The sequence below is a fragment of the Lytechinus variegatus genome, chromosome 2, assembly GCF_018143015.1.
Source record: "Lytechinus variegatus isolate NC3 chromosome 2, Lvar_3.0, whole genome shotgun sequence".
NCBI lineage: Eukaryota > Metazoa > Echinodermata > Echinoidea > Temnopleuroida > Toxopneustidae > Lytechinus > Lytechinus variegatus.
In genome coordinates this window covers 55,280,310-55,305,687 of record NC_054741.1, presented here as the reverse complement: position 1 = coordinate 55,305,687, position 25,378 = coordinate 55,280,310, and the positions used below count along the sequence as shown (strand labels likewise).

Sequence of the window (25,378 nt, the reverse complement as noted above, 5' to 3'; positions counted from 1 at the left end):
CAATCTCTTATTTTCAGATGAAATTAAATGTTTTATTTAATAACATGAAAAAGCTGCTTTTCTAATTACCAATGTAATAGGAATTAGTCCATTAGGAATGGTCATTTAGAGGGAGTACACGACCCCATTTCATAAAAAGTTGATATGATAGTAACTTGCTGGAATGCCAACAAACCTGACAACAGATAAACTTCTGCTTTTTGATTGCCTCTTCAAATTAAAGTTGGCATTGATTATAGCAAGAGTTGCCATCATAGCAACTTTTTTTGTATGAAATTGGGCCCCGGGGGAGTGTGGTGAGAGGAAAATAGAGAGAAAAAGTGGAGGGGAGGGCTAATATAAGGGGAGAGACAAGATGGAGGATACAGGGAAGAAGCTAAAATGGCAAGAGAAGTAGGAAAGAGGAGAGGGATGGAGTGAAGAGGAAACAAAGAGCAGAGAGCAGGAAAATGGAAGATGGAATGCACAGGGGGATTGGAAGAAAGAAATAAGGACAGCAATTGAATGGGGAAGAAAGCATTTACATAGTTGGTTGTGCATAATATATCCTTTCAACCGAGCAGAACCTTTCATGTGGGGGCAGCTTATTACTGATCTTCACATTTCAATAGAAAACTGGGAATGTGGGATCACTGCTGTGAAAGATGGATAGCACCTTTTGGGAAAGATTCAAAAGGGCTTATCACTTTTCCCCTATTTCCCTTCGCTTTGTCTATGAATGTGAGAAAATGTTTGCAGAATTCCTGACTGAAAGATATGAGGACATGTACTTTTACTGCATATCTTACTTAACCAAGGAGATACCATTAAAACTAAGATGCACACAATAACTGTAAGGTTTCAAAATTTTTGTGTTTTTAATTACAATTGCTGTGACATGAACTTAAATGTTCAAGTCTTTATATACAACATCACGGGAAGTACATAAACAGCATAATCTGAAGAAACTCCTCAATGATTTTAAGAAAAAAAAAATCAAATATATTCAACAGGTAAACACATGCACTCTTCATATGGATTTAAAACATTCTAATGATGAGCAACATGATAGCTAAATAACAAAAATATAAATCAACATTCCAACCAGCTGAATCGAACCAAGGCAATTTTGTGTTATTTACAAGCACATGATATGGCCATCAGATACTCTAAAAATGTTGTACATACAGTCTTATTAAAACCACACCTAAAAGAAAAACATCTCCCCTTGAAACATTCATCCATTAAGGATCCTAAAACCTTGACATGATTATGGTTCTATTTGCTATCAAACTTTCCCTTCAAGTATTAACTCTAAACATTGCATACACGGAAGGAGAAAAACTTGACAAGAAAAGGGAAGAATTACCATCAGAATGTCACACCTTTAACAAAAAAAAACTTTCGGCATGTAATTCAAGGATAGGAGTTGGGCACCATCTCAGACAATAACAGACATGAATCTATGGAAAGCCAGCAATGCCATTATTTGTCTCAAGACTGTGTAGCATTGTAATAAACATACACAGAGTAAAATTTTATCTTTATGGCAACACAGTGATTGAAACGTGGACAGGTAGGGTTGTCCTACTTATTGCAATTTACCAAGCTGTTCACATTGTCTTTTGAATTTGTTCACCCAATTCACGTTATCAATCAAACATGCAACAAAAATACCATATTCTGGAGAGCACTATACTTTGACATGGGCATGTAGACTTATGTCGTCGCTGGCTTCCCATAGTTGAGAGTGGTTTTAATCAGTGAAGCTCTCTATGAAACGGAGCCCTGGGAGGTTTTTAAAAAATGGTACAAAACAGAAAGAAATTAAAGGGCTACACATTAAATTTCCAAGGAAAATCCCCACACCCCCCTCTTTCTATCTCTGCATCTCTCTCTATCCATCAATAGTGTTGACAAGAATATGGAATGTAAAAACCTAATATACATTTATGAAACATACATAATATACAGTGTGGAGTGATTCCAGGAAGATACACGGTTCAATAGGGTTCAAAGTTGATGCTTTGGCAGACAATTTGTCGTAAGGAATTTAAAAGAAATGTTATGTCGTTCAGATCATTAAGGGTCAATATCCCCAATAATGACAAAATCAAGTCAAAATTCATTTCAAAAGTACATTGCATTAACAATATCAGGCAAACCTATGACCAGCATAAAAATCAGAACACCAGAAAATCATTGCTGATACTTCCTTAAAAATATAAAACTGAAACTCTAACCACAAACACTCCTAAAAATAAACACATTGTGGCTGCTTGGGCAATCAAAGTGATCAGATTGAAAGTATTTGATGAAAGGTGTTCGGCAGAAATGACAAGTAAAATTATCGCAGAGAGAATGGTAGCGTAACAAGTATACAATCTAACAATGTGCCTACATGTACTGTAACTGTTCAACTGCCCGAATATTGAAAATATGAAATTATGTCAATGGTAATAAAACGCTTATGAACTTCTTAAGCAAATTTTAACAGTTAAAACAAAAGCTTTAAAGTTGAAATAACCACATTAAAAATAAAAACATTGATAATGATAGGCAAACATATACCATGTTTAACAAACATTGTGCATAGATGGACATAAGACAAATGAATGTTTGCAGGAAAATCATGATTGTCTTTGGAGTGAAGTAAGCACAAAGTGTCATTTAAATTCATTGTAATAATTCATCTCTACACTTGGAAGAAAATAAATATAATTTAGAAGAGTAATTCATCAATGCATTATTCAATTTGAGGAATTCTTGTTCTTCCAGAAAGTTTCCATATTAGGAAAGAAAATTTAAAATATTACATCTGTAACACAATCATCCAATATTCATAATAAAATAAAATACTGCATCCAGATAATTTCATAATCATTTTCGATTTCTAGGTAGTGAAAACTATAGAGCACTGGGAGGTAAATGTAATTCTTCAAGTCCCAGCTCATAAGAAGTAATTTAGAGGCTACATATATGTCACGTGTTCTAGGGGGAAAAGAGACAGCGAAGGAAGAAAGCATGTACATGACCGAATTTCAGAAAATTCCAACAAGATAGCGTGTACATGTAGCTTGCTTCATTACAACTCAAACAAAATAAAACCCCAAAACCATAAAGGTTTGAGAATTTCAACCTTAGGACTTGGGCATAATGTAATCTTGGGATAAAAAAATTGGGCCCTGTTTCACATATAAAAGCTATCAATGACAACTGTCAATGCAAAGACAGGTTCCACAGTAAGAGTGTTTCTGACCAATAATAACTAAGTTATTTGACAACTTGTAATTGATGACAACCATTATGAAACAGGGTCCTGATACTAAAACATTCCTGATCAAAGTTCTACATTAAGCCCTATACAACAGGATTCATACTAGAACAAGTCATTTAGGTATTGTCTGTTTTGCACCAAGGCCACAATTCTACCATCCAAGAAAATTTACAAAGCAGTGTGTAACATTTTGTCCTCTTGGGTTGCAGATAAGGATCAATTCTAAATATGGTAACTCGGAAACTATATATAAACACACATAGGTTATGATTATACTCTCTGCCACACACAAATCAGGTTCTTGTTTGTAACAGAGACAATGAATTTACAGTCAGAGCTGATTGCAACGTCATTGACGATGATTCTGTCTTCTGAGTCAGCCAGGATAAGCTCTTCAGCCCCTTTGGACTTTTTCAAGGATTGTCTTAATTCTGCGATCTCAGCCCTTGCCTTGGCATTCTCAGCTTTCAATTTAGCCTTTTCTGCCTTTGCCTGCTCTGCTTCAGCCTTCTTCCTGGCTTTCTCCTCAAGTTTCTTCTCAGCTTTGATCTGAGCCAACTTGGCTTTCTTGGCAGCTTCCTGGATCTTTGCTTCCCTCCTTGCCCTTGCAGTCTGCGCTGCTGACCCGGGTGCTGCTGCTCTGGGTGTCTGATCTCTTTGCTTTTCAGAGTCTTTATCATCATTAGTAATTGATGTTTTCCTTGGTCTACCCCTTCCTCTTGGTGTTCCTGATGGAGTACTTGGTGTTCCTGATGGAGTACTTGGTGGTTTTTCCTTCGGAGCTTCTGAAGAAACATACTTTCTAGGTCGTCCTCGCCCCCTCTTTTGTGGTTCTGCTGCCTCATTTCCCACCTTCTCTTCCACTTCTTCCACCTTAGCATCTTGATCGTTTTCTTTTGCCTCTGCTTTGTCTGCTTCTTCAGTCTTTTCTTGTTCACTCTCAGCTGCTTTTGAAGAATCGGCAACCTCTTCCTCCTTGGCCTTTTCCTCAGCGACCTCTCCTTCATTGGTATCCTTTGGTGCAGCCTCTGCTGCTTCTTTTGCAGTTTCTGCATTCACTTCCTGTCCATCAACTGGTGTCTCCCCCTTTTGCTGATCAGCTGGTTCCTGAACAACAACAGCTTCTTCTCTTTCATCATTGCCCACAACCTGAGTTACCACTTCCTCTAGAACTTGTGCCACTGCACTCTCTGCCGTTTCCTGCTTTTCAACAGTGGCATCGGAAGATTGTTCTTGAGCCTTCTCTTCGGTTTTGACTTCTTCCTCCTGTTGCTTGCCGGCTGCCTCTTCCGCTTCCCGTTGTTTGAGGATTGCTTCAGCTTCTTGATCTGATATCTCCTTGACCTTAGGTTCCTCTTCCTCCTCCATCTCTTGTTCATTGTTTTCAGGCCAAGGAAGAAGCTGTATATGAGAAAACCAAAATGAACAGGATAATCAGGTTACCAAGTACAAATACATCACAGTAATTCTGACAATTACCAATTTCATTTGGCACTTATTTGTGACCAGAGAGGAAGAAAAGCCCCATAGCAATTAAACAAGCTAACAAAATTCCAAACTGAAATACAATTTTAAAGAAAAATTTTAGAAAACAGGGAAGGAGTTGAGACAGAAAAGTTCACAATTACCTATCAACATTCAAGTATTATCCAAGGGCAACATTTTCTTTCGTTTTATTCAAAGATCATGTTACTGGTTGAACAAAACAATCATCCTATTTTCTCATATGAAACAAGCAAAAATAATCTATATTTTCATCTACTTTGAATTACCGCTGTATTAAGTATACAGCAAGACAACTAGCATTGGTTATCAACCACTGACAAATATAACGTGAGTTACATACAGAAGTATTCCGAGTATCAAAATCTGAATGCTCATTCATAGTAGACAATATGCAAGGTAATGTTCGTGAACACAAAATATTTTACAGGAAATAGCTCTTCTTCTCTCAGAAGAAACGCTTTTTCAAGATACTGAATTTTACATGCTGTAGTTTGTGTCTGCATATGGAGCCTTGCTCTTATTCCTCTTTTCAAGTGCACATAAAGAAAACAGTTATGGTGACCTTAATGAGACTGCATAATGCATACCATTCAGGCATTTTTTTTTTTTGGGGGGGGGGTTGGGGGTACTTTTTCACAACTTACAGCCTAAATCTGGAACATTGGATAAGCTTAAACAATGCAATGAATGGGATTTCCAGGGCTACTTTTTTTCTTAGTTTACAGGGCTCTTTCGAGCTGCATTTTGGGAGGATAAATCACCCCCACCCCAGTGTAATATTTTTCCCTGATACCATTCAAGAAGGCCATGGCTATTCAATAAGACCAACAATGCATCGACAGACGATCGAACCTTCACTTTGCAAAGGACTGTAACTCACCTGGCTTGGTTTAACTGGTTTCTTGATCTTAGTATTCCACTTCTTGCTGACATCGTAGACCCAGACCTCTCCTTGATCATCACCACTGACCAATACTCCGCATCCTGTAAAAGGTACAAAGGCAACACAATTATTCATTCTTATCATACACAGCAAGGGCGTACGCTGGTTTGAGAATGGGGAGTTTGAACTAAAGTGGCATGGGGGTGCACATCTTAGGGAGGTGGAACTAAATTTGGAAAATCAGCCGTTGAATGCTGTTGTTTGCTTTCCAGTGTCAGAACTCTTCTGCCTCAGCGGGAGGGTGAACGTGCACCCAGAGCACCCAACACCCCCCCCCCCCGCCTACGCACTTGTATAGGACGAATATTTGAATATATGAAAAGGATTGCTCTTTGCATGTCGTCACATAAACAATTATATCAGGAAATACATGTACATGAAACTAGGCCTGGGTCGGAACAAATGGACTACAGGAATCTGTCCGATATATGCGAGTTCCAGTTTTGTTTCTTCAGTTCCAATATTCCAATAAAACAATGTAATACATACAAATAGTCTAACATTTTCTTCTTTTGAATATCTTAACATAATTATCGGGTATGATTTATTCAGTCTTACCAAACATAACCCAGGTTTCTTTGTTACATTTCAGGTGACTATCGAGAAAATATTCAAAGTTTTTTCCCATCTTATCATAATATTTTTCTCTTTTTTTTTATGAACGTTTCCGACCAGCGAAACACCGGCGGATCCCGGAACGAAAAAATTCAGACATGACTCGGGCCTTACTGAAACTGCTAGGCCAACAATTTGGGTGTAGTTCCACATTTATTATTCTATTATTGATTTATTTGTATATAATGCACATAAAGCTTGACCAGCAGCACATGCTGAAAGGGTCAATTTACAAAAGAATATGAAGTACAATATAACAAGGGAAATGAACGAAAACATAATTACAGTATTTTATATCAGAGTCTATATGTGTGCAGTGCATATAATTTTCCTTCATATGTCATTGTTTTCAACTTTTTAATGCTCTTAATCAAGGCTTGGGAAGTTCATGAAGTGAAGTACGAAATGGAAAAAATATGGGGGATTGGAAATACAAAATGAATAGGTCATTATTTAGAACTGCCCTTAAAAAACACTATCTAAGTTGAACAGTTCTAATGGTTTATCACATTGAATACGACTACTTACCAAAAAAGCGTGTTTGACATTCTCGGGTCATATTTGAATGTTTGGATATATAACATCCAATGTATTAAACAATTTCAACGCTTGTAAAACATCACACACAATGTCTGACAAAAAGCAATTAGACATACCAGGCCACGTTCCAATGTCAAGATATACACTGTCCGAGTCGCACCATTCCAAGGTGTAATGAGGATTGATCGTAACCTCCTTGCTACCAGGTACCTGACGCTTTCGAGACTTGGACAGACTCCATACGTGAATGGCGCCATCACAGGCCACTTTGCTTGCTATAAAGATAAACAATACATGCATCATATTCAAAACATATCCACTGCAATTACATTATACAGCAGCATTATGTAGATTTCAGATTATGGTCTATCATTTTCCAGTGGTCTAATTCATAGACCATAAGACATATTCAAAAGTCAAAATAAATAATCAAGTTGCTTAATCAATGACAATGTTGGGACTTGCAGACTTCTCAATGTATCTAACGTAGAAAATTTAGCCCAAAATAAACATACTTTGTTAATTTTACAGCCTGGAAATTAAAAAATGTACCAGTTGTACAAAAAACAGTGAACAGAAAATTGAAGTCACCAATACATTTCATTGCAATACTCACCAATGAGATCATTTCTAAGGAGAGCAAGTCCATCAATCATGTCTCCCTCTTTCTCACTATCATCTTCCATTTCCTCTTCTTCATCCCCCATTAGCCTTGCCTTGCTTGGCAACAGAAACTCTACATTGTGGCTCCTGTAATATATAAACAAACATGTGCAATTAATAGTATTATAAGGCATGAACAGTGAGGCTTTTCTCAAACTTTTTAAATCATTTAAAAAGGGTCTTGGTTTGATCTTAAATGCAAAACCCACTAACAGGTATCATAATTTGCAATAAGTTTAGGCAAGGTATATTGAAGGGGGCAGGGAGAGGGATGTTACAACAAAAGGAAACAATAACGACAAAGTAAACAAATAACAACTATAAGAATATTTTTTTTAAATAAAATAACAGTAATCGGAAATGGAATATCACTTTTTTCACTATTCAAATGTTCATCCCACATGAAAAAGTAAGTTGTGTATTCGACTGGTTTAATAGTCATGGGATTAGTCATGGTTATTACACCCCCTATTAAACAAACAGTGAGTATATACATCAGACAAATATATCATACAATGACATTATCTTTTTGGCTTGTAATGTTGGGGTGCTGTCCAAGGAATTCATTGGCAAACTTTTTGAAATACCAATCAATTGAATATTGAATTTAATTTCCACAACTACTCAGAAAGTAAATTTGTATTCACTTGCAAGAGGAGACAAAATCGTGGCATGCCTACACTTCCTTTTTCTTATCATGGTGTATAAATACAGTCAGACCCATTTGAGGGACCACCTGTCTATGGAGACCTCAACTTGGATTTCCTTCAAATAATTTTCCCCCATTGAAATAGCATTCAAAGATAAATGTAAGTTGTTGCAGTAAACACTGATTTCATAAGAAAGTCTACAAAACAAAGGTGAAATGTCAACTTTATCCCAGATCAAACTGTGGTAAAGTTACATCAACTGAACTTTGTGCAATCATGAAATCTAAGCTGAAAAACAATCACAATGAAGATTGCCAACACAAATATGCACATGCGGGACAGTGTATTATTAGTGTTTGGAAAAAGACCTGACAATTCTATAAGATTCTATGGTTCTTTTGCTGATTTCTCGGTAATTTTGCAGCATCTTCCAGAATCCTTTGGCACTGATTTTGTATGGATACATTACAGACACTTGGGTGATTGGTCACTTAAAAGAATTCTGTACAAACTCGTTTTGAAATTAAGTAACTACAACTTAAGTTTATATTTAAAGACCCTGACCGGTGTAAAAACAATCATATATCAAAATAAAGGTAATGATTCATACAATACAAATATACCAAAAATATATCTCCTTCCAATAGTTAAAAATATTAAATAAAAATCAAAGAAACTGCTCCTCCAAATTACGCTTTGAGCACCCCCACGTCGCCTGGAAATGATGACGTCACGTTGTGTCTGGAGGGTTGTGATTCCATAGGTTTGTGTACAAAAGCATTGGGTATTTTCTTCCATTTCCATGTTATGAATCCATTTTTTTTTCGTTTTCAGATGAAAATGGCACTCAAAATTATTCACTGTTCAAATTGTTGTAAACCTACAACTATTCACTACCTTTTTTTGTGATTTCTTTGTTTGGCTCTTATTGGGCCTAAATTGCTATGTCAGGAAAAGTTGTTATACATAATCAAAATGCAGATAGAATTGAAATCTGCGCCAAATAAGCAGGAAATAAAATATGGCAAAAACTAGTTCAAAACTGTAGATTTCATAAATTCAAGCTTGTGGGAAAAAATATATGTGATAGTGAAGAGAATGAAATGCATTATCTGGAAAACAAAAAAATCACCCAGTTTTTCTGTGTACAAACCTATGGAATCACGACGCTTCTTACACAACGTGACGTCACGGTCTCGAGGTAGGTGAAAAGCACAATAAAGCCTATTTTCTAAACGGGGTTCGAAGCCCGATAATTGGAATATTCTTAAGCAAAATACTCAGCTGGGAAGCGGTGAAATGCATAAAGCATACCTTGCTGTATTTAGTAGCTTATAAGCTTTCGATTGGTATATAATTTGTCAGTTTCGTTTTTGGGTCCGGTCTGGATCTTTAAAGGAAGAAAACTACATCCTTTTCAACTTGCCTCCCTTGGGGAGTCTTTATTGACAAGATTTAGTGTATTACTGACTTTCAATCAAAGTTAAGTACTCACTTTTCTCTCTTGGACATTGGTCCCTTGACATCTATATCCCATCCGTAGCAGCCATTGTCACAGCCAGCCATTAAGAAGTTAGACTTGGGGCAGATAACCAAACCAAGACATCTACCGGGTGCTTCCAATGTGAATAGTTTCCTGATTAGAGTATACAAAGAAACTGAATATGATAGATGATTGTTTCTTGTGGGTGTTCTATTCCCATTAGCAGAATCTCTGGTATAACACTTCATTTTGCAGGTATCTGAAGCCTTCCCAAGGCTTCCTCTCATTCAGAAAATAATGTTGGACCTACTTCATCAAAGTGAATGTTACACTACAAACCCTATTGAGTGCTGTTACCAGCATATAATGTTAAAACCAGAAAAGAGCACAATTCAGAAGTGAAAAGTATAAGAGCAAATAATCTGGCAACGAGATGAAGTAAAAAAGACAATAGGAGCATAAGAATGAATTTGAATGAATTCTTTTCTACCTTAGCATTTGTCATGAATATTGAATGACGGAGATGAAACTGAGCATTCCATAGAATTCAATAGTCTGGACTTAAACCAAGGTTAACTCAAATGTGGTGGTATTTGAACTTACTTGTGTCTTGTCTTGAGATCTGCTCCTTGAGGAATGCCAATATCGATAACAGTGATGTCTTCTGAACCACCTGGATCAAAAGGGGTACAAAAAGGGGTGGAGACAAGGTTTCACATAAATCATCAATCAATCATTCATTTCATAATACATGCATGCTAGAGATGTCACACCCTCATATTAACCAGGAGAGATTGCTTGACAACAGAATACTCAAAACCCTATATCAATCACCATGTTATTCTTTCAGAGTGACTATATATGAACTGGGTAATATATTTCTAGAACTTTTGTTTCTTTGAGGGCTTATTTTATTGTCAAGGTATCACAAAATTTCATTCTGAGGTAGTGGCTTAAAATTGTTAACCTGTCCCAAAATTAATCACCTATTTGAAGATAGGAACGAAAGGAAAACCAAATCACAACATCATTAAAATGCACTTTTCAAGTAATAAAGAGAGAAGTTTGCCACTTACAGAATAGCCATGTGGGTCTCTTTGGATGGAAGAGCAGGCAATTTACCGGTTTGCCTTTCTTCTCGCATTTGATCTCGGCATAGCAGAGTAACTGGGTGGTGTGGAGTAGTTTGATGGTACCTCGTACCCCTCCTGCGGCAAGGACGGTGGTGGGTCTACGTTGCTGTTCGGTGATGACGCTAAGCTTGGTCCACGCTATGCAGTAGAACTCCTATAAAATGGATACGAATCAACATAAATACCACGATATTGGGTAATGATGCACACCCACCAACTCATTTAACTGTAAAAAGGGATGATTTTGCTCAAAAAGAGGGGAGAAATCAGTATTCAACATAGGATTGTGCAGTAAAGTCATCAAGAGTATAAGGCAAATTGTTTTGATATCACAATCTCAGGAAGGTCTACTCTGCATATACCTACCTCCAAATTCAGAATGGTTGAGAGGTCTATACAATGTTTAGCTCAGTAAGGGCAACACAGCTTAATTATTATGAACATATTACAGGATAAAGACAGGAAAGAGATGATAAATTGAGTAGATGAAGAATACTCTTGCAATAGCTGTAAAGATTTCTAAAAAGGTAACAAATCCCATTCTCCAACAAAAGAACCTGAAATATAAATATCAGAAGTTTTTCTAATGTCCACAAGCAGAAAATAGGTGATCATGAGTAAATTCTCGCCAATTTCATCATATGAGCATTCTTTTGTAGTCATTTTCAGTGGGAAGTATGTATTCATGTCAGTTTGACCCTTTAAAGCATTCTTAGCTAAAAAAAATATATGAAGGTATCACAGACAAATCTAATCAACTAATAAATAGCAACTACAAAGACAATCAGGAAACTTACCTCTTTCTCTCTTGTGTGTTGATATTTCTTGAGTACTTTTCCAGAGTTACAGTCAATGACACACACTTGGTTACTGCCACACGTTGCAACAGTCCATTTACTTGCACCTGTTACAGAACACAAAATTCACTTCAATGATCCATTTGTCCCCTAACAGTATTATGCAAATGATACATTAAATTTGGAACAAAAATTACTACCTAAAATACACCAGAACAGAAATATTATTTAACATCTAAAACAATCCATAAAAACAACAGATAATTAAAAAAGTCAAATACTTGGTCGCAACAGAATAACACCTTCATTCTAAAGTACATGTAACTGTTTTCCAGTATTAAGCGATGGTATCTCCAGTTATTGTTACCTTCACAAGAATGTTATTCATACATTTATTAATTATCAATAGTGTCTATAAAAATATATACCATCGTTCTGTAGAAACTCTGTTAATCAATTTGAATTGGTCTTAACTCTTTTCAAAGTGGACCCAGAACATTGCTTACCAATTATTAAACATTTTGATATGTAACAAGATTATAATGCAATGCTGTTGCTTTTATTACCGGGGTATCGATTTTATGAAAATGATGTCAAACTTAAAGCAAATTTACCGTCTATTTCAGGGTTCGGTTCGAAAGCACATTTCCATACATTGGTCTTGCAGTCTGTTGGATCGTTGTCTACAGAATGGCATCTCAAAAGATGAACAGGCTCATATGCAATACCACATTCCTTCAAAATTCAAACAAAATGAAATATTACAAATTCAATACACTGATTCTTTATGCTATCAGAAAAGGGGGCGTAACCTAAAGAAAAACACTCAATATTTATAACTGATTGCAATTTTTTAGCGCATGGCTTGCCATAGGCTTACAAATGAACAAATGGCTGTATCTTTATGTCATAGCGCTGGTGGGACCTAAGGAAAGATGTTCAATTACACTCTTACCAATCAAGTCAAACAGGGGAGCATTTCAATAATGCGTTTTGTAGTGATTTCCACTGACTAACATGGTCAATAGGAAGCATGTATTTTCAGTAGCTTGTAACAGAAATTCAGATAAACGTCAGAACATTTTTTATGTAGTATGAATATAATGCATGAAATATCAAATCCATCTTTTGAACATTACGACCTGAATTCTCAGAGGTTTCTATTGTGCCCTGGTATTAAACCATGGACTAAGCAGATTTGTCTACATAATTACGTTTATTTCATTACAAACCCTTGAAAAAGTCCAATTTCAAATGCGGGCTTTTGCTAAAGAGCACCTAATCAAAGCACAATAGAACAAGATATCTGCATATTCCAAAGTTTCGTACCATGGTGCAATTGAAACGTCTTTTGAGAGAATAGGCCTAAATATTCAAAAAGAGGCATGAGTATATGGTAGCACTCAAAACCACAATGGGACACCGTACACCGAAAGGGGCAAAAAATTGGGAAGGTAACAACCTTTTGACAAGAACATTAATGCCTGAATGAGAGATGGGGTTTTATTCTGCCAGTGATACCCTGCATATTGAGAAGTTGTGATGTCCTAAACAGGACCATTTCATCTACCAAGTATTGTCTAATTAGTGAAGTTCAAGGTCATACTGCCCTACTAAGGACATGTTTTGTGTTACATTTTGATCGGACAGCAGAAATGAAAAAGAAGACCATCTCACCTGATTAGAATCTTGGCTTTCCATTTCTTCGTCCTCATCATCCACCTCTTCTTCTTCTTTGACTTCTGGTTTGGTATCATCATCCGCATCAACTACCCCAGCTTCTTGCCTCTTCTGGGCCTCTATCATTTTTTTCTTTGCCGACGTCTTAGGGACCTTGCCCTTAGGGGTGGCACCTCCCTGTACTGCCTTGGCCTTCTTCTGGGCAGGCTCTTGTTCACTGGATTGTGCTGTGTAAGTATAAATACAATCAGCATGTCTTGCAGTGAATGCATATACTTCAAGATAGCGATACTGATGTAAATGGTCACTTCCATGCTTCACCCCATTTTAATTAGGCTACTGAGACAAATTTCTGACCCCCCCCCTTGAATCTGACCACACTTGACCTGTGGATATTGAGCTATGTGTACAGTGTGTCATGCTTTTTTTCACCAGGGAAATATTTTTAATTTTCAAAGTTATGCAAAATTTCTTTTGTACCACATATTTTCACACACTGCCAGGCCTGGCAAAACAGAATACAGTAATTTCAAATTGTACACAAATTGTACAACACTGCTTATCAAAATTTTAAAGAAATCTTTTTCATTGATTGATTCAGTCATGGGGACATCATGGTCTAGTGGTTATGACTCTCGTCTTTCAAATCGAGAGACGAGGGTTCGAATCCTGGTGTGATTTCCTTCAGCAAGAAATTAACCCACATTGTGCTGCACTCAACCCAGGTGAGGTGAATGGGTACCCGATAGAAAGAAATTCCTGGAATGCTTAAGCGCTTAGGCAACCCAGCTAAAGCCGGGGTAATAATGAAAGCACGGCATGCTGGGAGAACAGTTTTCGGAACTGAAGTGGCTACCCCGGGTAAACGTGCTGTTATTATAATTATTATTCATAAGACTTACCTTGGTTTTGTCTTTTCTCCACAGATTTAGCCAGTGCAGCTGCACTTCCATTGCTTATAGCCTTGCTTGCAGACCCTCCAGTCTCATTCCTTACAACAATCTGAACTTTAGATATGGGTGTGCCAGGCTCAGCAATCTTACGTAGATGAGCAGTCATCTGCCTAACACACTTCTCTGCCAATACAGTGAGCTATGGAAATAAGAACATTATCACAAACATCTGATGTAAGTGGTGTTAATCGGGAAAACAAATGTAATTATCAAATACATTTTCACAAACTCCAAATCAATATCTTGACTTGGTTAGATTTGAAAATAAGGGGGGGGGGTACAAAATCAAGAATTCTTGTAATCAGCCAATTTTTGTTTATTGTTAATTCATTTTCTTTCGCTTTGTTCTAGGGAGCACTTCATGAATGGACTTGGATGTTTTATCTGACAGTCCGTGTTTAACACAATTATCACAGTAAACAGTCAGATACCTGTGATTCAAATGAAACGAGGCAAAGTTGTCATGATCTGAAAACTTCAGACAGTAAATTTCTGGAAGTGTAATAAAAAATGAATCTTATTTCTTGGCAAATATTGTGTTATGCATGTTTTATGTGTTACTTCACCAGTGAAGAGAGAATTATAAGACTACATCAAAATGTTGCAATTTGAATAAAGATGCAGGGTCCATATGAGAAAGTTTTAGGTCCTGTTGATAGGGAATAGGGGCCTCAACTCCAACTGTACATTTTGAATAGCATGTGCTTGCTCTTATGCCAGCAGCACAGGAATTGAAAATTGCTGCGCATGCGCAAGCTACCATCCTTCTTCCCGCCAGGCGACAATATTCTATGTACACAACATCTAAATATTACCATGTGATGAGTGAAATCTGTGAGAGCATCAGGTCCAAACTGAACTTGATTCTTGAGAAGTTCAATGAACTGTTGTTCCAGCATCTGGACTTCTGCCCTGCTCATCGGGTCCTTCAACAGAGGAGCACAGCTCTCCGCCCACAAGATATGCACCTGTCACGAACAGTCAGAAAAAGACATAAGGCCCTTTTTATCAGCACATCCAAAATGATCTTCAATTGGGTATTGGTCATTGGACTTACAAGATTCCCATAAAACTGAACAAACTTGATTCTCTTGTAATATACTCAGGGTGCTTATGATGCAAGTAGGTGATTTCAAACAAGATCAGATTATATTGTATTCAAAATCTTGTTGGAATGCTTCCTAGGCAGAGGAGAAAAGGTATATAAGGTCTGTAGGAAAGCAAGACTATGGTGACCAATGACCCATAATTAGAATATCCTTCTGCAGCCCATGGTCATGGTGCCATCTCAGTATCAAGGGCTGTATAAAAGGGAAGTCAAGCAGTGGTTTAAACTTACCACGGGGTTACTCAGTTTGTGCTTCAAACTTAAGTTACATTCAACAGTCCTCTAAATAACCATTACTACACCACTTCCATTACACATACATTTCCCCACTTACACACGATGATAATAAACGTATATAAAAGGCTCTAGAATAGGTGTAATATTAATTGGGCATAAACAGCACAGAATCATCTTTAATCATCAAAGGGGCATTTTGATCCCATACATAGACTATTCTTCAATATTCCCCAGTCCAAGATATCTAATGTATCATTGCTATGCATTCCCAATCAATAAGCTACAAAGAATAGAATGGTGAACAAGGCACATCCTGCTTATAAGAACCATGAACAGGAATGGCAAAAAGAAACAAAGGATGCAACTTTTTTCATTCACACTACCTCACATAATAGACCACAGAAGAGCTACAGAATCAAGAGTTCAAAGGTATTAAGAACACAATACAAAGGCTTTTTTTCACATCCCACATGCATTGCACTCACAGTGCCAAACATATCTTTAGTATGTATGCAATGCAAAGATGATAACAAAAATCCAACAAGTAAAGTTATCCTGACTTTAAAGGGGAGGAGAGTTCATCAAGCATCTTGCCATTGATTTTCATCAACAAATTAACTCTTCATGCGTTACGTTCGCATTATTGCACATCCGTAGGCGTGTTTCGTTCGCATTTTTGCACAACCACACATTTCCCATAGACGTCCCCTGTCCCATTGTTTTTCGAACAATTGCACGCCCCGGAGCGTGGCTAGCTACAATGAATATATAGCCTGGGTTTTGTATACCGTACATCTGTACCGATCGATCGATCGCGAATGAGACATTAGTTTAGCGTTCGACGGATTATCGCAATTTACAAATTACAGAATCGTTGAGCTTTCCAAAAAATCAATACATCCTGATCACAGCCAGGAAGTTCATTGAAAAAGGAGAGGGTAAAATCAATAAAACCCTCCTCACAAACAATACCATGGCCAGGTTTATTGTTAGGAGTCTGTGACTCATGGCACGAATGTGAATGAGACCCTAAAATAATGCAACATACAGGGGGTTTACAGGTGAACGCATGAAGAGTTAAGATTGGTCTATCAGATGCAAGAATTTCAGTAGCTTACAACAAACAGTCAGTGAAAATCCCTGATTATTAGTTCATGAAATGCTACCCAAATACGTATACAAACCTGTTCCTGCAGTGTCTCTTCCATGTTGAGGATTGTTTCTCTAAGATCAACTTCTTTTCCATTCAACACCTTCAACTTGGGAAGCATGTAGACTGCAATGTATTGGTCAGCAACCTAAATCGGATAATAAAATAAATATACAATGTTCATTTAAGAAATAGTAAGAAATAGCAAAGATTATGAATACAGTAATCAAATTTCTCTAAAACTTTACAATGTGATACCAGGAAAATTATACCCCATTTTTTCAAATTCTTTTTACTTGGTCATGCATGAGTATGAATATCATATTCTGCATAAAATCACCAACAGAATCCAAACTTTAATTTCCTATGTGAGGTGTCTTTTGCTGCTACTAATGGGATTGAGAGAATTCGGTAGTTGATGGGTTACATCAATCAGTTCACTCACAGTGAGCTCGTTGTTCTCGATGTGAAGCTCCTCTACACTAGGGAACTGCTCCAGGGTATGGACAGACTTGAGGAGGTTGCTGTTACAGTTGAGCTTCTTGAGGTGACGCAGTCCCAGTGAGAGAGGGAAACCAGTCAGGCGATTGTTAGTCAGGTTCAGATCTACCAGACTGCTCATACGAGAAAACACTGCCGGGTCTAGGGTAGAGATGCGCCTGTTGGACAGGTCAAGGTGCACAATATCCTGGTAGAGGTCAAAAAAGTTTATTGTCACATTAATAATAATATTACCAGCAAAACACAATTACAATATTTAATCACATGTGCAAAAAAAATTAAAAGATGAAAAAAGCCCCCCAATCTGTGACACAACATTTTGTACTACATGTAAACTCAAAATTTCTTTTGTATTTTATTGTATAACATCTTCTCCCAATTACGCTTGAAGGGGGGGGGAGGTAATCACTCTCTTTATTGTAAAACTTTCTTATACGTCTGATTTTGATGAAATTTCAGCATAATGCTGACTTGATTTTCTCTATTCATTTAAGTCAAATTTTTGTTGGGGTGTACGAGTACTTGACCATAGAAATGGGACTAATACTTACCTGGAGGGTGGAACATCCACTGCAATTAAGCATCATTTTCTCAACAATGGTACTGCTTGAGAAGATCTTGGTGGGAATGACCGGAGGGGCATCCGGGTCAGGACATGGAAACACCCGGCTTGTGCCAGTCATCCGACTCCCTGCAACATAAAAGCAAGCATATAATGTTGCGAATACTTTAAGGACAAAAATGCTTTGAAAAAAGGGGGAGAGTTTTGACATATTTCATGCAAATTAAAACTAAGGACAATTCAAACAAAATGAATACATCATTAACCTGAACATGTACATTAGTGACAAACTTGCACATTGAATTGTTCCATACCTTAATTTCACAATTCACTTATTTTACACTTTACAATTTACTTTGGCTTCCATTACTTTATGGCCTTCTCGTGAAAATGATAAGCCTCTCTCTTATCCCGATCTAAATGTGCACTAATTAACAAAGATTCAATCATTTCAATGTGCTTCTATGGGAATTGTATATCAAGGTTTTACTTAACCTGTAACTTTGTTATTCAAAATTGAATTGGCAATAGTAGAGTACATGTAACCTGCTTGAAATCACTTGCTCACTGCCTGTGGGGAATCTACAGGTAGGACTATGGTATGCAAATGCAGTACACAACACACACTTTTAAAATCATTAAAATAACACTTTTGTGACCAAAATACTAGTTTCCATACAGTTGCAATTTATTTTTCATTAGTAACTTGGGCATAATTTTTGTGTACGCCCTTTATTGGTAGAAAGTAATATGACAAGAAAATTTTTCATTTTCTATCTCTATTTCTAATTTTGAAAAAATATTTAAAAGAACCAGATTTACTTCAGACCCATGTTATATGATGACTAGCTGTAATCTAGCTGGAATCTGACAGTGTGAAACAATCAAGCATAAATTGTTTTTAAAAAAAGAGAGAAAATAAGCCAAACGTTGCCAATCTTATTTTGCCACACATGGAGTATAGTACCAACAGAGAACAAGGTTATATCATAACCTTGTTCATTGAGTTAGTGCCTGAAATTTGACATGTTGAGCTTTTCAGCAATATTGTTTTAATTCAATTTTTTCACAAAACATAAATTAGCATCAAGGTTTGTTGAACATATTTGTCTCTTTTCAATTGCAATGTTAATTTTCAATGTTTTGCGGCCATGATACATCAGAATGCGCCGTTCTTTTGACATAATGGGAATGAATAGGGCATTCAAAAGTCAGTGCATTGGCATTGCCACATGCAACCAGACTTGTAGCGGTCCTTCGCTCCCACATTTTGAAGACACGATCCTACATTTGCAAGAAAGATCACAAACCAGGAACACCACAAATTCTATATTTTTAGCACATTTTTCGGTGAACCGCTTTAATCTGAGCTACATTGTATTTGTAAGCTACGGCATGCTGTGGAAATATGGCACAGATTACACATTTTCAAGGCTAGGGCAAATTTAATTTCCAAAATTTAAAAGCAAAAAGCCAAAAGGGGATAAAATTAAAAAGACAGTGTATACAGCCACACGCGTGTGTCTTTACCATCCAGCCACACGCGTGTGGTTATATCCAGAACACCTATATCTGTGGATATCGCCACACGCCGCCAGTAACAACTCGTATGTAGGTTATATTATAACCTCGTTCGGAGGATCCGATGAGTGATGTAGGTCTGACCGTCTATATCACGATCAAAATAACCTCATTTCTTCATTAAATTCTTACATTCTAAACCACTCTGATTTCTTTAAATCGTTTCAATTTCATTCTCACCGTCTTCTTTCCTTGCTTTTCTTGTCTTGTTACAAAAGGCCGCCTGTTAAATAGCAAATTTCCACACTTTTTCTACTTGTGTCGATTCTCTACTGACTCTAGGCTATGTGCGCGTACGTGCGTACGTACGAAACCCAAACTGTGTATGTCTACGTACTACTACTGCGCGCTGCGCTAACGCTGTATGGGTCTGCCACCGCGAAGGAAGCAAGAATCGACACAAGTAGAAAAAGAGAATTTGCTGTTAAACAGACGACCGTTTGTAACAAGACAAGAAAAGCAAGGAGAGAAGACGGTGAGAATGAAATTGAAACGATCTAAGGATATCAAAGGGGTTTAGAATGTAAGAATTTAATGAAGAAATGAGGTTATTTTGATCGTGATATAGACGGTCAGACCTACATACGTGTTTTACTGTTATTACTGGCGGCGTGTGGCGGTATCCACAGATAGGTGTTCTGGATATAACCACACGCGTGTGGCTGGATGGTAAAGACACACGCGTGTGGCTGTATACACTGCCAATTAAAAAAATAAATTGACTGAGGCAGCCTCAAATTTAACTTGGCCCTGGCCTGGGAAGCCGGCAGAAATTAGTGTGCAAGTGTGTGAAATGAGACATGAATTTAAAAATCAGACACATCGAGTAAATTACAAAAGTACAAGGACTTCTCGTCACACGCCTTAGCTTGAACACCATGCAAACATCCACACTCCAGTCACACTGTTCAGCACTGCACAGCTGCCCAACTCTCGACCTTCGCTCAGCTCATACAGCTCTGCGCTGCACACAGGCGTTTGGGCATCTGAAAATGCACTCAATACAGAAAAGGACGCGGAGTCCCACCACGACTCACGCACAGCAAATTGAGTGAAATAAATAACACCACCACGATTCAAACATTAAACAACATGTCAATCCGTAATAAATGAGCTCTGAAAGGTATACGGTTGGAACCAAAAATATATGATTCATCAATAACATTAAGCTCACCTTTGTATGACATCTTGAACGAAGCGAAATTTCCTTAAAAATCCGGGTTGATTTTGTGTCGACGGCGTTTTTCTTCACCGTCTCGCTCACAAAAGGATGTACAGGTGGCGAACATTGGTGGCGCTAAATAGAATTAGAATTTTTTTTCAAACATCTTGATTAAAAATGAATATTCTTTTTATTTTTATTTGGCTCAAAAAAAATTATTACATTACAATATCGATATTTAGAATTAGAATATTTTCTCATGCAATCTTAATGTAGTCATATTCGAAGAAAATTCATTCATTAATATATATATATTTCTGATCTATTTATAAAAGGTTTGTTTTAATAGACTACGTAACGCTATCTGCTGCCACCATTTGAGATTTTGAGAATAGGTTACGAAAAAGTGTGGCAATCATGAGCCTTTCAAAATCGCAAAAATGGTTCAGATATAATAGGACTAGAATCTACTGACGACATGCGTTGATTTCCATGATGAAATGGAAAAGGGTGTCGGATGACAAGGAATAAGAAAACAATTAGAAAGATGTATATACACATTTTCACCCTTATTTATGTCTAATAAATCAGGAAAAAGTATAATGGGATAATGTAAACTGCATTATCAGACAGACCCTCGGCCAGTTTTATGTACTGTACAAGAGACAAGAACGTCATTGATAAGGGAAATCGAATTTTGTTTGTTTGTCCGATTGTTGAGTGTGTGTGTGTCCAGTGACGAATTGTTTTAATTGATTCTGCAGTGCATTATTTGTGATCTACGATGTGAGATGCTGTGTTGTGGGCATCTCACGTTGACTGTCACTATGAGCACCTCACACTGAATCATGTAGACACTAGGTGACCCTTTTTAACCACTCGTATGATGATTATCAATTATACCCATTGCAGAGATCGCGAGAAGCATAGATCTAGTTAAGTCGTCACCTTTTGAACAAAACCTGCACTGATATTAAATAATAAACTAAATTTTAGTTGCCTTTCTGCACACCTCCCGTGGAAAAGGTTACACTTAGCGCCCTCTCATGCTCCAAGAATTTTCCAAGGGCACCTCGAAAAGGGTACCTGGGAAAATTAGACCGTAAAAGACCTGGATCGGAAAGGTTTATTTCATTTTGTTTACGAAAATGTCGAGAATATAGCCCCAAGTACTTCCCTAAATACCTTTTCCGAGATCACAACGTTATAATAACAGACTTCCATAACAAAGTAGATAATATTTCAGAGAATTTGTGTCATAGGCCAACGCCCTCTTGTAGCAGAACAAGGAAAATATGTGTGACCGATACATGATATCATTCTTTGGTCATGCTTATAAACTACGAACGAATTTATTATTCAGTGACTTTAAAAATGTCGTATATTTCCATCTGTAAACGTACATTGAAAAAAAAGTTAGATCTGCGATAATGCCTATAGGGTGGGGATTTCAATACCATGTTTGTTTTTGTTTTTATAGTGTAGATCTTTTTTATGCATACTCTATTGTATATGACGGAGTCGACAGGTCAATGACCTTTTCCGACTCCATCATGCACTGATTACATTTTAACATTGCATTTTAATTTACATTTACTATCACAATCAAGTTTCTATATTGTTTATATTCTTTATGCTCCAATGCATATTAATGAATTTCAATACCATGTTTGTTTTTGTTTTTATAGTGTAGATCTTTTTTATGCATACTCTACTGTATAATGACGGAGTCGACAGGTCAATGACCTTTTCCGACTCCATCATGCACTTATTACATTTTAACATTGCATTTTAATTTACATTTACTATCATAATCAAGTTTATATATTGTTTATATTCTTTATGCTCCAATGCATATTAATGAATGCCCCCAAAAATAATTGAATTTTAAGTCTAAATGATGGCATCAATATCTGATATCAATTTTGAACAGGCGTTGTCTACTTAATAAAACCTTATGTTGTGTTTCTTTCGGATCCATCTATTTTTCAATCTACCTTTCTGTCTATCCATCCATCCGAGAATCAATCTATCTATCCATCTTTATGTCAATTAATCAATATATGTATTTTTCTTTCTATATGTCTATCTATCTATCTATCTACCTACCTAACCATCCATCGGTTAATCTATCTATCTATATATCTATCAATCTATCTAGTTTTCTATTTATCCATATAACTATCTATCTATCTATCCATCCATCCATCTATCTTCTTCTACCTTTCCTATACACACACACTCTCTCTCTCTCTGCTCACACATGCACACACTTTATCCAGCCATGTATTTATCACCAAATCCTTAAGGGACAAGTCCTCCCCGAAAAACTTTATTTTAAAAACACGAAAAATCAAGCAAACTTCACCAAAATTTTCAACAACCAAAGTAAAATAAAAATGTAAAATTTCGCATAATTTCACAAATAGTAGGCTTGTTTGATTGCATATCAAAATTTATTTTTTTGATGGGGTGGACTTACTTCCCTTAACCCTTTACCTTTCTCGAATTCTCATTTATCTTTCCCTTCATCATCCCATTCCCAGTCTACCCCCCCCCCTCTGCCAATTTCTTTCACTCACTCACTCTCAGAGAGTGTGCCTCTCTCTCTTTCTATCTATTTCTAAGATTTAAAATGGTTAACCGGGCATGGTGGCTCAATGGTGAGCGCGTCCGCCTCATGAATGGGAGGTCGTGGGTTCGATCCTCGGCAGAGTCATATATACCAGAGACTTATGAAAATAGACGTCTGCCTTCTTGCTAAAGGCGCTGAGCAATTTAGATTAGAGAAGGGTAATAAAAACATTGCCCGCCTGTAGAGCAGTTTCCTAACTGAAGTGGCTACCCTGGGTAAATAAAACGTTATTATTTTTATTTATAATGAAAATTCTCTTCTTCCTACTGCAAGGGTGAGGTAGTTATCTTTATTGGACAACATGTATGAGCAATGTAGAGTCACACGATTCAGACCTCTGTTTCTGTTCCAATATATTTCTGTCTTTTTTTTTCATACCCCCCCCCCTCTCTCTCTCTCTCCCTCTCTCATTCTCTCTCTCTAAACCACTTGAAAGGACACAGGAGGAAATCGCCCCTGTCCCTGATGTCGCACCACCAAGCATTCTTTAATAATATACTCCATCTTTCTGAAACTCCCTATTTATTAAAAATCATAATTGTATTGGATAAAACGCATTCAATATGTGTATCCTTTTATTAGTTCCATCACAAATCACACATAAATCATGATGTCACAAAAAAGAATGAAAGGCACAATGATACAGTCATGCAGATGGAAATTGTTCTCTTGATATTGAAAGACAGATAGCACACAGAGTAGACATAAAACAACTTCTGAACAGATACAAAATACTATTGAATGCAGTCATGTGAAATTCTGCCAGAATAACGTTAATTCTATGACATTCTTACAAGTCAACTGTGTACTCTCATTGGGCAGAAGACGAGCAGGTATTGATAAGGATAATAAGAAAAAATACACAAAATAATAGTGGCTTTGGTTTTATCAGAAGGTCAGTGCAAGAAAGAAACAAGTACATTTTACAAGTGCACGATGTTGCATATAACAGTAATAAATTATCTTGTTCATAAAATCAATAACGTAATACGCTGGCCGGGGAGCGTCATCGTTAATTTTGTTCAGTAAAATAAACTATTTACAAGTATAGAAAAGACTTTTTAAAATGCTACAACAAATATGTAAATTCTACATAATCATTGAAGGTCACTGTAAATATACAGCCTAATAGTCTATTTACACTTTATTTATATATTTCATCAATATACAGTAAACAATTAGAAAAGTAAATTGGTTTACAAGGGCGGGTCATTGCCTTTTATTGCCGTTCCTGTGTCGCTGACAATATATTTACAATGTGAAGTACTTTTATTTCCAGCCGTCTCTGACGCCGGTTTCAGCCAACTTTCAACGTATTGTGTGTAACGTCATCCTATGTTAGGCTAGTGACGTCAAGCTCAAATACCATGCCCCATTGCATAAAAGTTACTATTACCATCCGATGGTAACTACCATGGTATAACAATGCTCAACAACCAATCAAAATCAAGTATTCATTGCAAGTTACAATTACTGGCCGCAAAGTTACAACATTATGGTAACTCTTGTGCAACGGTGCCCTTGAATGCCATATCGAATTTCGAATCCTACCGGAGAGTGTGATAGTGTATATATTAAAGTCTTGCAAGAGAACGATTAAACCGCGGTGGGATTCGAACACATGACCCTCTGAGGCAAGTCGAGAGTCGAAGCACTACACCAGCACACTTTCTGATTAATAAAAGCAAGTCTGAGCAAGACAGTTGAAATGATGAGTATTGACCTATAATTAGCAGTGGTACGAAAACATGCTGTGCACTTCAGAAGATGCATAGTTTCTCCGAGGTCTAGATTAGGGGCGGCGCAAGAATTTTCCGATAAAAGGGACAAGGCGATCTAAAATTTACTGACGTATTTTAGTTTTTCTCAATCGAGAAGGCCTACTCTCTTTGCTTACCCTTTTGTTCACCCCTTTTCTTTACTTTTCACCTTTCCCACACCTTTTCCACTACTTGAAAATCACAGTGGCGGTCACTCCCTTTCACCTCGTGGCGCCGTCCCCAGTCTAGTTAATAAACATAGGCCTATATGTAGTTCAAATGAAAATATTGGTAAACCTAAAGCCCAAATAATATTGTTTCCAATCTATCGACTATACACGTCGTATAGTATAAACATTATGACCCGTATTCTGATGTCAGGTTTAACTTAGACAATGGTTTACCAGTCCTCAGCCTGTGCTAAAATGATGGAAAGCCCAAAATGTCATAATGTATTATGCTT

General features: G+C 37.0%; 1 protein-coding gene across 1 annotated transcript; it reads right to left on the bottom strand.

Moving 5' to 3' along the window:
• Window positions 1-833: 833 nt before the first annotated feature.
• LOC121408400 (leucine-rich repeat and WD repeat-containing protein 1-like) lies at window positions 834-20,636 on the bottom strand. The gene is made up of 16 exons (XM_041599873.1): window positions 20,533-20,636; window positions 17,767-17,906; window positions 17,160-17,402; window positions 16,749-16,862; window positions 15,035-15,187; window positions 14,169-14,358; window positions 13,264-13,493; window positions 12,201-12,321; window positions 11,587-11,693; window positions 10,733-10,943; window positions 10,260-10,329; window positions 9,669-9,809; window positions 7,477-7,610; window positions 6,977-7,135; window positions 5,643-5,746; window positions 834-4,657 (listed from the first exon to the last, which is right to left on the bottom strand). The coding sequence occupies exons 1-16, from the start codon at window positions 20,543-20,545 to the stop codon at window positions 3,527-3,529; spliced, it is 3,261 nt and encodes a 1,086-aa protein (XP_041455807.1). The 5' UTR covers window positions 20,546-20,636; the 3' UTR covers window positions 834-3,526.
• Between the last annotated feature and the right edge of the window lie 4,742 nt (window positions 20,637-25,378).